This window comes from Cygnus olor, chromosome Z, assembly GCF_009769625.2.
Source record: "Cygnus olor isolate bCygOlo1 chromosome Z, bCygOlo1.pri.v2, whole genome shotgun sequence".
Classification (NCBI taxonomy): domain Eukaryota; kingdom Metazoa; phylum Chordata; class Aves; order Anseriformes; family Anatidae; genus Cygnus; species Cygnus olor.
In genome coordinates, this window is record NC_049198.1 from 34,670,596 (window position 1) to 34,684,163 (window position 13,568).

The 13,568-nt window shown below is 37.4% G+C and overlaps 1 protein-coding gene across 8 annotated transcripts in view; it reads right to left on the reverse strand.

The window, feature by feature from the left end:
- Nucleotides 1-13,568, reverse strand: part of LOC121061714 (zinc finger protein basonuclin-2) — a 324,255-nt gene that overhangs the window by 190,370 nt on the left and 120,317 nt on the right. The window contains exon 1 of one of the 8 annotated variants that reach the window (XM_040540982.1): nt 4,414-5,244. The exons of the other annotated variants lie outside the window; for them this stretch is intronic. Coding sequence (XP_040396916.1) covers nt 4,414-4,416 — 3 coding nt within the window. The 5' untranslated portion in view covers nt 4,417-5,244. Of the gene's footprint in view, nt 1-4,413; nt 5,245-13,568 lie in introns of those variants that run through there. 8 annotated transcript variants of the gene reach the window in all.

The window sequence follows — 13,568 nt, forward strand, 5'->3', positions numbered from 1 at the left end:
TATGTAATTCTCAATTGCTTACGATGAGATTATGTGCTTACCTAAAGATAAAAGAAAACAGCTAGAAGCAGCCCCAAAATAACTAAATTTGATATACAATTTAATAGACACAGAGTCTATTTTGGGGCAATTTTGGAAACAATGCTACAAGACGATAAAAGATATTTTTTGTTAACTACTATAGGAATTTTGTCCTCACAAGATCGAAAATGCATGACCCCTGAAAATATCCTTTTTCCCTGAAAGAGTAAAGAATAAAAAGAGTGAAAAATAAATTGTCACATTCACTCGCTCCAGTTTACATTTTATTACTAGGCTTCACCAGGGTCTGTTTTGCCACAGATTTTTGTGGGCATGGAGACTGATGGTCATTTCTTTCTAGCAAAGCTAACTATCAACATTGCCACAAAATCAACATGAAATATATACACACACACACATATATATATGCATCTTACTGTCAAAGTTTACTTGTAGATACATACACACATTGTTCTATTTCTCATTTTCCAGTCTGTCCTAATGTGGACTTCATGTAAAAGCCAAGTGCTTAATTCTAAGCACATGAAACATCACCCTATGCATAACTGCTTTGCTTACTCATAGCCCAAATATCCAAATAATTTTTTTCAAATCTGGCCTTGAAAGAACTTCTTAATAAGAATTATTTACATAACAAGGTTCAAAGCTGTGGGTTTTTGTTGTTGTTTTTCCAGCTACCTGAAAAATAAAAGGTTGCAGTTTTTTAAAAGAGCTGGGAAAATTTTGACCAAAGTGTAAAAGAATATACCGAAAACCCACAAAACAAAATAAAACAAAAAACCACATCTTTAACAGATCTGGAAGCATGAAGAATATGTAGATGTAAAAGTGATGAGAAGTCACTGATTTTTTTTTATTTTTATTTTTTAATTCTGAAATACTGACTTACATTTGAGACAGTGGTGTATAAAGAATGTACTTAAAGCCACCTATGAACTGTACAACTGTTAATTCTCAGACATTTTCTTGAGACTAACTTCTCTTAGTATGCTCACCGCAAACAAAATACAGGTACAAATTCATCTTTAAGTGATATCTCAAGACCTATCAAGGAAGAATTGTCAAAATGACTAAACTTTCATACTATTGCAAATCAAATATATTTCTACAGAAAGTAGGTAAGTATCACCTTTAAAGATCTGTCTTTATTAGGAAGGTTGCATCAATATATGAATATACCAAAAAAATGGATCCAGTGCTAACAGTAATGTAGATATACTTAAACAAGTTCTAGCCACATTCATGCAGATTTAGCTTTGAGTTCAGACACATAACAGAATTTATGGCTTAAAAAATTGTTGCATATCAGCTTGACCATAATACCTAAATTCATGTGCATTTATTGCCCACCTTGAACCTGAAATAAAATCTGGATGATTAAAGTTCTGTGAAAGAGATTTTTGCTCACAAATTTTTACCTCATAGTTGTTGCGGTTAGTGGAAGTAGCTAATTACCATAGCTCAGTGAACTTACAAAACCAGATCAGATTCTGAGCCATCATTAAGTGAATTACTGGTTTAGTTAAACCTAGTTACAGCAGAATTTAAACTGATTTAAACAAGTCTACATTTGATCTTGCACTAGTATAATTCAATGAGTATATACATGCATGTATATATAAATGTATATACAAATGTGTATATAAATGCAGGTATATAGATATATGCATACGTGTGTGTGTGTATATGTTTGTACTCAAAATAATTTTTTTTTCTTTCTAAAGACCCAACTACTAGAAGCATCAAAGTAACATACAGTTTTAGTTTCTACTTTACATTTGCAAACCAAAATATAAAAGCCCAAAGTCAGCATATTCCAAAGTATCAAGAAGTTAAAAAAAAAAATCATGTTAAATGTATTGTTTTTAATCTCAACATCTCTACACTAGCTCCACTATTTTGTGAAATCCAAAACACATTTAGCAATTAATCCTTAGCAGTCTCTGAAATTCTCAGCCATTCCCACCACAACTTTTTCTCTTCTGAACATAGCAGTTAAAACAAAATGGTTCTCTACCATTTTGCACCTTGAGGAAGGTGACTGCAGAATGCACAAAGTGCTAGCTCTGAACTGTGCTAGTGCTAGTTTCAGCTGTACTTCCACATTATTATACTTATAGATGAATCGATCGTATCCTGTTTTTAAAAAATTAAAGAATTTTGTTTTATTTTGAAGTCTGACTCATAGCTAACAATATAAAATGAGCCCTTCTGTCAAACTACCTCATCTTTGAATGACATGTGAAAACTATTTACAGGATATTTCAAAAGGTTTCTTTATCCTAATTTGCAGGAAAAGGTTACAATGTACTGCAGTTGACTTAGGAAATTAATTTTAGCATTTACAAACAGTTGCATAAAAATATATATATATATCACATGAGCATATATCTTTGATATCTTTAGGTAAGTAAACAGTTTGTACTCAACTTGGTTCCAAATAGCTAATACGTACTCAAAATGCATATTCTTTAGAATTTTTGAAAGGTATTAATGAGGGCTTCCAAAATTCTGATTCCATTTATAAACCATTTTATTCATTTCTGGTTGACTGCTTTTTGAGTTTATGACCCTCCATAAGCCTTATCAATTTAACTATTTAAGAACACCAAGCCATCATAAAAATGAACTAATCAGATTAACATCTTGTTTATCTGACAAAATTATCTCTTCTTATGCAAACAAGAGAAATAAAGCATACAGACAAACATAGGTGTCCTTACAGTTCCTATGCAATAGATAACACAGGATTTATTTTATTATAGGTTATTTGGGGATTTCTTTTGCTTTTCTAATGTCACATTCTTTAAAGGGAAAATGTCATATAACTAGATTTCCTGGTAGGTATATGGACAAATGAGAAATTATCAATCTGCTTTATAATGTAAAGGATTTCAGTCAAGTAAAGTATTTCTGTTTGCTGCTAAGACATACTATACCAAGTTGTAACTGCAGAATTCAGAAAGCAAAAACTCTATAATCTATATCAGTAAAAAATCTGTATACATATGTACACGTATATCTGTATATATATGTATATATGTATATATATGTACACGTACACACAGACTGTAGACATACGTAAGATGGAAGAAGTTCCCTTTGTCTTACATATTCTTCTGACCCTTACTGATAAAAATTTGTTTTATTTTAAATATATTACTCTACTTTCTGGGCTAACCTGGCAGAGTTAAACATCATTGGCTTTTTTTATTAACTCTTGCCGATGTAATTACTGCATATAATTCTTGATGTCACTGACACCTCAACATTCAGAAATCAAACACACAATATAGGGCCAGACGAACCCTTGCAGAAAAACAAACCATCTGGCTCTAAGAATGCTAACAACATGAGCAACACTAAACTGAAGTTTACACACAACCTTTGAAGTGACATGGTTATTGCAAAAGACTGTTTACAAGACATTAAATCTTCTCTGTGATCTGTGTGATCACTTCTCACTTGCAAAACCAAAAACCTGTCACATCGTTCTTTCATGCCATATCTTCTGTAAACACAAATATCTGTGCTTATACGCATACAACACCATACTTGCACCCGGGACCTGGACGTTTGCATAAGGATATAACACATAAAGATCCTGAGCAGGCTGTCCCCCAAGAGACTGGGTCAGTCTTACACCCCTGTTGCTGCTTTGACTGTGGTGACTGTACAAGTGCACACGTGTGAGGTGAAGAGAGATGATCCGTGTGGATGCACGTGCAAACGGCACATGGATTCCGTGACAAGCCTCTCCAAGCACAGGTGCCTACCTTCCTGTAAAGTCTGTCTGAGTTTTAGAGATCTGGACTACCCACACGGGTCACTGAAGTCCCAATTAGACCCCCACGGATTGTTTTTGCACTAATCACCAGCAACACGTACACGCACATAATTTTGGTACAAAATTGGCAAGGAGCTCTGAACTGAGGATTTTGCAATAATTTACAAAATTCACTTTAAAATGATGTATGGCACATGACTTAAATAGCCTGAGACCACATGAAAACACACAGAAACTGAAAAATTCCAAGATGACTCCAAGCAAAGTTTTTCCAAGGACTGTATCTAGAAGGCTGTCACTGCAAACCCCATATCCTCTCTCTGTCAAAAAAAAAAAAAAAAAAAAAAAAAAAAAGATTTGGCTAGAAATCACTCCTTACAACTAATGCACATTGGATGGGTGCATTTAATTCCCTTAAAAAATAAAATAAAACCTCACGAACGCACGGCATTGCCATGTTCCACTACTTTGTCCTTCGGCAGTCTAAAATTAAATCCTTCTGAGTCACGTCAAGCCGTTAATACAAAGAGATGTTTAAAAAATGTAAAGAGGAATGAGGGAGTAGTGGTGGTAACATACAGTACCATGAGCTGCTTTGGCCTCCCAGTCAGTGGTGTACAGTTAACAGATCACTCCTGGCCTTCAGCAGACAGGAAAAAAACCCCGCCGTGCCGGGAGCGGGCAGTGGGAGGGAGGGGGCCGGGGGAGAGGCCTGGCAGTTTACACAAGCAGGCCGCCCAGCTCCCTCCTGGTGCATTCCTTCCCCTCTATCTCCCGACCTCTTTGCGTGTGTCTTGTCATATTTTCTTCAGCTGCTAATTGTCTGGACAGCAAGATTTTAAACAGCCGCAGCTTAGGAAAAGCGAAACCCGTCTAAGTGGCTATCGCAGCCCGTCAGCTTCATGCTGCTGGGTAAAATTTTCCAAGGGAAGTGCTCCTCTGATAGTTGCCGAGTCGCTGGGCCACCCTCCCTCCCCCTCACCCCACCACACACGCTCCCCTCGAGGCCTGAATGCACTTGTGGCAATAAAACATTCATGCGACTTGGAATTTTAACACAATGCCATTTCCCTAGCTTAACCTGAAAGGAATGCACTAGTCACAACAGACTACATCATCCTGCCATTAAGCCCTGCCAAGGAACCGCTTTTTTGGCTGTGCTGGGGCAGCTCTGACGGGAAAGGAGTACACAGACCCACACACAGAGCACAGAGGGGCCACCTCTGCTTCCTCAACCTTATCCAGCAACACCCTGCTCTTAGCCGTGACCCCTGGCCTGTTTCGGCGTTGTGACAGGCGTGCGAGGCATGTGTCACTTCAGGACTTCTGCAGAGTCACAACACTGAGCAGGCAACTCCCGCATTTCACTGACTTGCTGCTCTGTCTCAACAAGCACTTGATCATCTGCCAGAGGGTGTTTTTTGTGTTGTTTTTTTTTCTTTTCCTTTTCTTTTTTTTTTTGAAAAAACTTCCATCTTTTTTTTTTTTTTTAAATATATACTATTGTTATCATCGAATGTTCTCTGTTTAAACTCAAAGGCCTTTCCGCCACTTATGTCACCTGCCACCATCAATATGAAAAAGCAAAACAAACAAATAAACAACAACACCAAAAAAGAACCCTTTCGATTTGCCTGTGGCAATTAGGTTATGATTACCGACAGAACACTCTGCTTAGGGGACTAGTTACCAGAGCTACCAACACTTCAATATTCTAGTGGCATTTTATATTTTTCTGTAATTAAAGAAAAGGGGGAAAATGTAGAAGTATTTCCTTGATGATTTATAAAGAATGCTGATGGGAAATGGAATACATTAAGTGTCTCATTTGCCCTCTGTTAACCCTTTTGTATAATGATAAGATTGCGGCAAATACAAATAGGAAGTATAGTGCAACAGAACCATATACAAGAAGTGTTTAGCTGATATTTTGATTTTTGAAGCTACCAGCACAGATTTTACCTACTTTGTTTTGTTCCGAATAGCAGGCAGCACGGTCAACTTCATAGAGAAGAGTTGCAGTGTTCTTTGCCCGTCTTCATTACTCGCTTTAATTCTTCTGCTGCTGAATTACCTTCAGTTTAAGTGGACAGAGTGCGCTGAGCAAGCAGGTAAGGAAACATTTTCAAAAAACTAGAAACTTAACTATTAACTATTTTGGCACTTGCGTTAAAAAGGGAACTGACACCAATATTCCTGGTGTCCTTGTTATGTCCCTTATGCAGGTCATTACAGATGTGTGTAAACCAAATTAAGAGATAAAAGCATTCCTAGTTCTGCAGAACACAACATTGATTGTAACTCATGAGAGTTGACTAGCACTCCCTTGTGACTGATTATCGCGTTATCATTATTATTGACATGCCATTGTGGTTCCACATATGCTTTACAGAAAGACCCAAGAGGATAGGTCCCTCTTCCCAAGGAGTTTACAGAGTGAATGTGACATTACCGTATGAGCATCAAAAGTAGGGTGCAAACAGGAGAGGAGGAGGAGAAGAAAGAGGTTACCAAATGTGAAAGCCCAGGAGATGGGCTTGGTTAGATAGCATCTTGTTTTTACGTCTTAACATCTGGAACCATATCTCCTCATGTAATTACCCGGAGGTCAGGAGAAATAAGCACAGGTTAGAAAGCTATTCCATCAATATAAAACGACATCCAAGTGCTGTATTTTAAAATGCACAACAGATTATCAGGTCTGTTGACGAAGAATGCCTTGGGTCATTGGCATTGAAAATAATTTTTGTGTGATTTTTCCGTAGAGAATCATGTTTCCGGAATGCAAAAGAAAGCAGTGGTTCCTTGGACTCCAACTTTGTCTGACTAGTGTGTATGTTTTCAGGAAATTCAAGCTTCATTCTCTGTTTTCTAGAACAACAGAGATTTTACAAATGCCAAAGCAGCCACAGTGAACAGTGGTTAGTATCACATACTTCAGAGAATGAAATCCAATGTTGGACAAATATGAGCTAGGCTGCCCACAGAACAGACTTTTTATAATCTCCACCCTGTTACAGATTAGTTTATGGCACGATGTGAAGATGCAAATAAGTTTTGGGGGGTAGCTGCAGTTTTGCAAATGATGTTCTAGTATACACAGAATTTCCTTCTGGTTATAGCAAAAATTCTTCACTTTTCATTTAAATTACAATTAGTAGTTGTGTTGGGCGATAAGGAATGAAAAGAAGTGTTTCCTTACAAATACGAAATATTTTTCAATACATTTGTCTATACAGTGTCAAGTTTGCTCTATGTTTACCATTAATATGCAGCACAGTGCTGTAAATGTTCAGCATGAAGAACTGCGTTTAGAGGAAAGAGGAAAGTTAAATAATCATATATGCAATCAAAGCTGTTCTGTTGCTGAAGGCAAACAATACTTTAAATTTAGTCTGTGGATGATAATATACTTACTCAGAACTCAAAGTTCTCAGAAACTGTTTTCTGTTCTGAAAAATATGACCTTGTTGCTAGAACACCACAGTTGTTCTTATAAAGGTATACTCAGGCATTTCAGGAAATTTTCAGTATCTCACTAACGTAAATCCACAACTCGTAAAAATATGGGCATCTTTTCAAAAGACCTACTTTTAATTCTACCCAGAATATGCATGGATGTATTCGGTATTTATATAAGTGACTGTAGAGTTTAGGAGTCTTTGCCTGCAACCTCAAATATATCTATGTGGTCCAGGCTTTCAAGTGCTCAACATTACCTGTCTGTGCTTATAATTACTTCCTTTCGTACAACAGGGTTTCTTCTCATTCGTTCCTTCTGATAAGGAAGAAATAGTACTTTCTACTTAACTCTGCTTTAAACAACTTTAAACAACTCTGATTTGGGGTAAAATTTACTTAAGTATAGAGTATAGATGGAGGGGTTACTGCTATGCTGAAAAGGGATTGAGAGGTCTTTTGGGGCTGCACGTTGTAAAACACATCTTGATTCTGACTAAAGTTGCAACAATAGTCTGGGTCTACTGAAGCTAAGACTTTTGTTTGGTACCAGCAGCACCACCATCACTCAACAAAAACAGGAAATATATACATAACACAAGCTAATGGCTCTCTAAGGTATAGCTGAGAACATCTATCAGTGTTGGTAAACATTGGAGGTCCAGTCATATTTTCTTGCCTTTCTTTCAGATGGACACTTTTCATGGACTGACTTTGATTAAAAAAATAACATCAGAATTAGTGGACATTTCTATCTTGAGAATGGTCTATTTCGCTGTGACCTCCTAGACACCCTGAAGAAGTGTGACTCCACATAAGGAGGTGCCCAGAGGCCACCAGGTTGCAAAGGGAAAATTTAATGTTTGGAAAAGATACTAAATAAGGTACAATACCCATTTTCTTTCTCAGGTCCTCAGAATTCTCAAGGAGTTAAAATTAACATTATACAGAATAGGAAGAAAAGTAATATCCTTCCTTGTTCACTGCTCTACCTATTCTTGACAGCTGACGAAGTGTCCATCTGGGAAAGATGAAAGATCCCTACTGAAGCTCATCTCTGTAGAAAAACCATCAATGGTTTCCATTGTGTACACACTTCCCCAGCATACCAGGCACCTTACCACTTCCTAAATGTATCACAGAGGGCTTGGTTCAAACCGTTCCAAATAATCCTCAGCCCTGAACATTTCCAATGAGAAAGAAAACACTCTGAAATTCTGCTGCATTCTTTAAGCCTGGGTCAGGAACAGCGGCCTTGCATGTTATAAGCTACATTTTCTTTAGGATAGTCAGTCAATCCTTGGACGGCAGAATGGATGAAGGTAGCAAACAGGTTCTAAATGTCTAGAAATTTCTGTGCACCATTAACCTTTACTCTGCTGACAAGATAGAAAGAAGATAGTGGAACATTAGAATATCAACCCTGTCAATCAGAATTCTGCCTGTGTAGAACATGTTGGGAAACAGCTACACAGAAGGAAAAGCAAAAACAAACAAACAAACAAAAAACAACTCAGTCAACCATTTTTGAGAGAGAGAGAGAAAATACGTGGACTACTCAGTGTTTGACACAAAGCCAGAGAGTGTAAGGTAGTGGTCTGAAGAAAGACAATGAATGGACTATTAAAAGCTACGGGGGAGTACCTTTGAGGTGTGATGGAAGATGGACATTTAACACCAACAAAAGCCTGGTGGAAGTTACAAGAGAATTAACATCTGGATGCTTTTATGACTCCTCCTCCAAAGCAATACGGATCTTTTCCTATTTAGAATTTGGAATCAATGCAAGGGCTAGTGCCAGAGGAGACAGCTGCAGAGTCCTGAGAAGGCAGCGAGTTAGTGAATTCACATCTTCAGTTAAAAGTTTTCTGGCTGCTTGTTCAGGTTCCCATATCTCTGGAGAAGCATCTGAAATGACAGTCCTCCACTGAGTTCATGGGGCTTGGATGCTGAGGTATCAAGCTAGTGCAGTCCTTCTGTTCCTCCTCCTCAGAAGAGCTGGAATGAGCTGTTTGCTAAGTTGCCAGGGGCTAGCTCTTGGGGCTCCCATACCACCATCTGCATGGAAACTTTCCCAAGGGGTTGAATACAGCCTTCTTCCCAAACAGAACTAGTAGAAACATGTGCACCTTCATAAAAAATCATCATTCTAGGAGAAACTCTCCTTTATTTGACATGGTAGCAAATGGCTGCCTGCATTGGATAAGGTAATTATGTACAGGAAGTCCACTATATGAACTTTGCTGTTTCCATCAACTATCTTTTGGCTCACAAACAGAGATCCATACAGTTCATTCAGGGAATTAGACATATTCAAGACTCTTTATTAGAAGAGTCTTTTTATTACAATATGAAAAACTCTTTACAGCTTGGCCACCAGCACCCCTTTCCTTTGTTGTTCCATCATGGAACTAAAGCAAGGTCTAGAAAATTCTCACTCAAAGCTTGGTCAATAGAGGATAATCATAAAATAGGCAGGCTTACATCTATTTCAAGTCATGAAGGGCTGTACAACTGCATCATGACCTGACATTATTGATAGTCATTGCAGTGAGCAGAGGAAGAATCATTGTTACTAAAATGAGGTTGGCAGAGTGGACTAAAATGTAGAGAATGCTTTGACAAAGGAACTGTAGTGTAACCTGTCATTCATGCTTTTTATTTCTTATTGAGCAACCATAGTTATGAACTAATGTCTACAAATTGTTCCTCTTACTGGGAACTCACAGTGCTCCTGGCATCTTGGGCAAACAACGGTGCACAAAAATATGAAATAACAGAAGAATTTAATCATGGAACACTAGCAATACCTCATATTAAATTCTCTATAGAGACGATTCAGTCCCTGTGGTTAGAAACAGGAGTGGCATTTAGCAATGCAGTTTCTGCTTTGCCCTATTACCCATGGTAGTAACTTAATTCTCTATTTGGGTGCCAGTTTCTGCAAAAATAAAGTCCTTTTCCATAGGATTTATGTAACATATATATATATATATTTTTTTTTTTTTCTTAAAGGGCTTTCAAATAATTTGAAAATTGGGCAGAAGAAATTAATGATGTATTTTACACCCACACATGTACTTACAACTTCTTTGAGTTGAATACATATAAACAGACTTCCAGTCAAATGTACCTCTCTGGATCACTCTAAGTAAGTTCAACTTCTAATGTGTCTCTCATAAAAAAAATAATAAAAGGACTAAAATAAAGTTCTTTACTAAAAGCTGCATTGTTTTATAATATGAAATATCTTTTCTGACCATATTTCTTGTCTGATTAGCTGTGTTGCTATTCTGCTCTCCACATTTTCTTGGCACCTTATTATATTCCTATTAAATTGTGAAGTCTGTAGGGACAAAACTGTGTTGATTTCTGTAAGACAACAGAAGATTTAAGTACATCATCAATGAAGGTTTTAATTCAGCCAGTGCATGGAACAACCCTAGTAAAGATATGGGAGCACAAACTGGACACTGCTTCACATCCTCATGAGTAATTCTGCTTAAAATCTGTGGCTGCTAAAAATGCTGTTTTACTTCTTTCTACAGCAACATGGCATGGATACTTTTAGCAGCTTTGATAAAATCCATGCTACCTTAATCATTAGACATTCCTGATACCAAAGAATTGGTGTTCCAGATTTGAACTGAATTTTAGGCACGGAAGGAGAGATCTATCCTTCTTAGCATTGTGAGTAGTTTTGTGTGTATGTAGTTATGTCTTCCACTAGCCCCTCTGCAGATCCTTGCTCTTATTTCCCCTTTTGCTCAAACAGGGTTTAGAAGGTTCTGCCAAAACCACCACAAATTATGACACTAGGTGCTCTGAGGGCATTTATTCAGCATTTATTTCTGCTGGTCCCCTAAGCCAAGTATATCACTTGCATGATTAAACCAGTCTCCAATGGTTCAGAGCCCCTCTTTGCCTAAAATAATAGAAACATATCCATCTGCATACAATGCACATCAGATGCACTTCAGCATGGCGTCTCATGTTTATGTAATATTAACACAGCAGGGCACACTTGGTTTGTCTTCTGCATGCTGCACAAAGTTACAATGGCAATGCTAGCAATGCTCTCTGAACAAGGTAGTGTGTTATTGTAAAAACATGACCTGCTGCTTTTAGTTTCTACTCTTTATCTCATTGGTGGTTTCGATTAGCCTCTGACATGCCTGTTAAATGACAAAAATTGCTTCATCCCCTCAATTCCATAAAGGCATTCTAATTCTAAAACTATTATCTGCCAAAAAAATATCTCTATGGAGTCAGGTCTGATTACTCAGCCAGGACATTATCTTAATCTTGGTCTGTTGAGTTTAGGTTTAGAATGTAAGCACCTCAAGGCAGAGAACATTTTCTTACGTTATATTTGAAAACTGATACAAATTTTGAAAATAGCAAATACTTTAGTTCTATTAAGCTTTGAAAGCTTATTAGGTGCATAACCTTTGCAAAGATAAAATGTAAATAGGCAAGGAATCTAATCCATACTTTTACGCAGTCAAAGTGTCTCATTGGGTTAAAGGCAAATAAGATCTTCAAAACAGGGCCCATAACTAGTACTGAATATTGTCTGAAGATTATGCTGGTATCTATAAACAAAATCTTTAACCAGTATGGATCTTATTCAGTTCATCTGAGATTTCATACCTTTATCGCATTGTGCTTCTGATAACTAGAAAAATTTTATTCACCTACAAGAAGAAAAGGTTTTCCAGGAGGACTGTATCCCAAACAACAGAATTTGTCATGTTATGAAGACAAAAAGGAAAATTTCTGTTGATTATTGCTGAAATTTCCATTGTCAGAAGCCTAGCACATGAAAGAAATTACCTTAAACTCTCACAGCAAACAATGGAAAGAAAAAGATATTCAAAATAGTGCAGGAATAATGAATGTGTAATATAAAAGAATGTCATTCCACTAGTCAACATTGATTTGCACTGTAGAACCTTTTGCAAACTGTAGAAACCTGGTTAATCTATGCCAAGGAACCACAGATAAAAATATGACTATTTTATTAGCCATTTTAAATGAAATGTAATATTAATTTCATGTACATAATCTTCATTACTGCCATGCACGTATTATGAGTGTAATTTAGTCAGTAAGGGCATAGCTACAAATCTGTCAGGTGCCACCATGAGAAATATGAAGTTGCACTGAAAACATTAAAAGTGAATACTAAGACAGCAGGAGTAGAGATAGACTGAGAGAGGAAAGATGGGGCTGGAAGAGGAAAGTCTTAAAAACAGCTAATTACAAGTGATTTTTAAAAGCACAGTTATAAATAGCCTATTTCAATACAGACATGTAAGCACAAACTGTCCTCAGATCTGTACAGAGATTCATTAATGAACAACTAGACGAGTACTGGAGACTCTGAAATTCAGATCTATGATACGCTGTTTAATACTGCATTTCAATTGCTTTTCTGACTTGACATACACTCCTTATATTTCTCCCCTCTTTCCTCTTCGACTCAGCAGCTGTATGGAAGACCTCATCACAACACAAATTAAATAAAAGAACAATGTGTAACTTCACTAGAGAATGAGGTTGGTAAACACAGCCATTCATCCTGGCAGCCCACCACATTATCCCCTCCACCCCCTGCTTATTTCTTCCCCAGTCCAACCAAAAATATTATGCACACAAGCACATGCATACGCATACGTGCATATTACAAGCTTTATGCAGTGAGAAATATGTTAATTTACTGGGCTCGGCAAGGCACATTTGGTGAGTGTATTACCTGGTTAGCTAAAATAACAGAGGGGAAAAGCTGGGGTAAGCAGGCTGAAGCCTTGTGTGTGGCCAAGGCAGCAGGAAGCAAGGCAGGGAGAGAGAGAATGAACCCAACAACACAACAGTGGAACAGGCAGCTGGCCTGAGATGCTAATTCAGCGCTTTAACAAATCAATGCCACTTGAAAAGTACAATGCGAGCCCTCACTGGGTAGATGTCAGGGGACTGAGAAAATGCATTCTCAAGTATTTCACATTAAGAGGGAATAATGTGTTAATTTATAACTCTTCACCCTATACACTTGGATTATCCATCTGTGTCAGTGATTTGACTTCTTAAATTTATCAAAAACATGCGCAAAGGGAGGCATCTTCTGCTAAAGCACTGGGAAATAGCAATTCAGAAACAGCCTGCCCTGTTTGGTTGTTGGGTGGAGGGTTGTGGGGTGGTGGGAATTTTTTTTTCTTTCTCTTTTTTTTTTTTTTTCCTTTGGACCCTTTGGTCAAAGGAGGGCCTTGCCTTAGGAGTG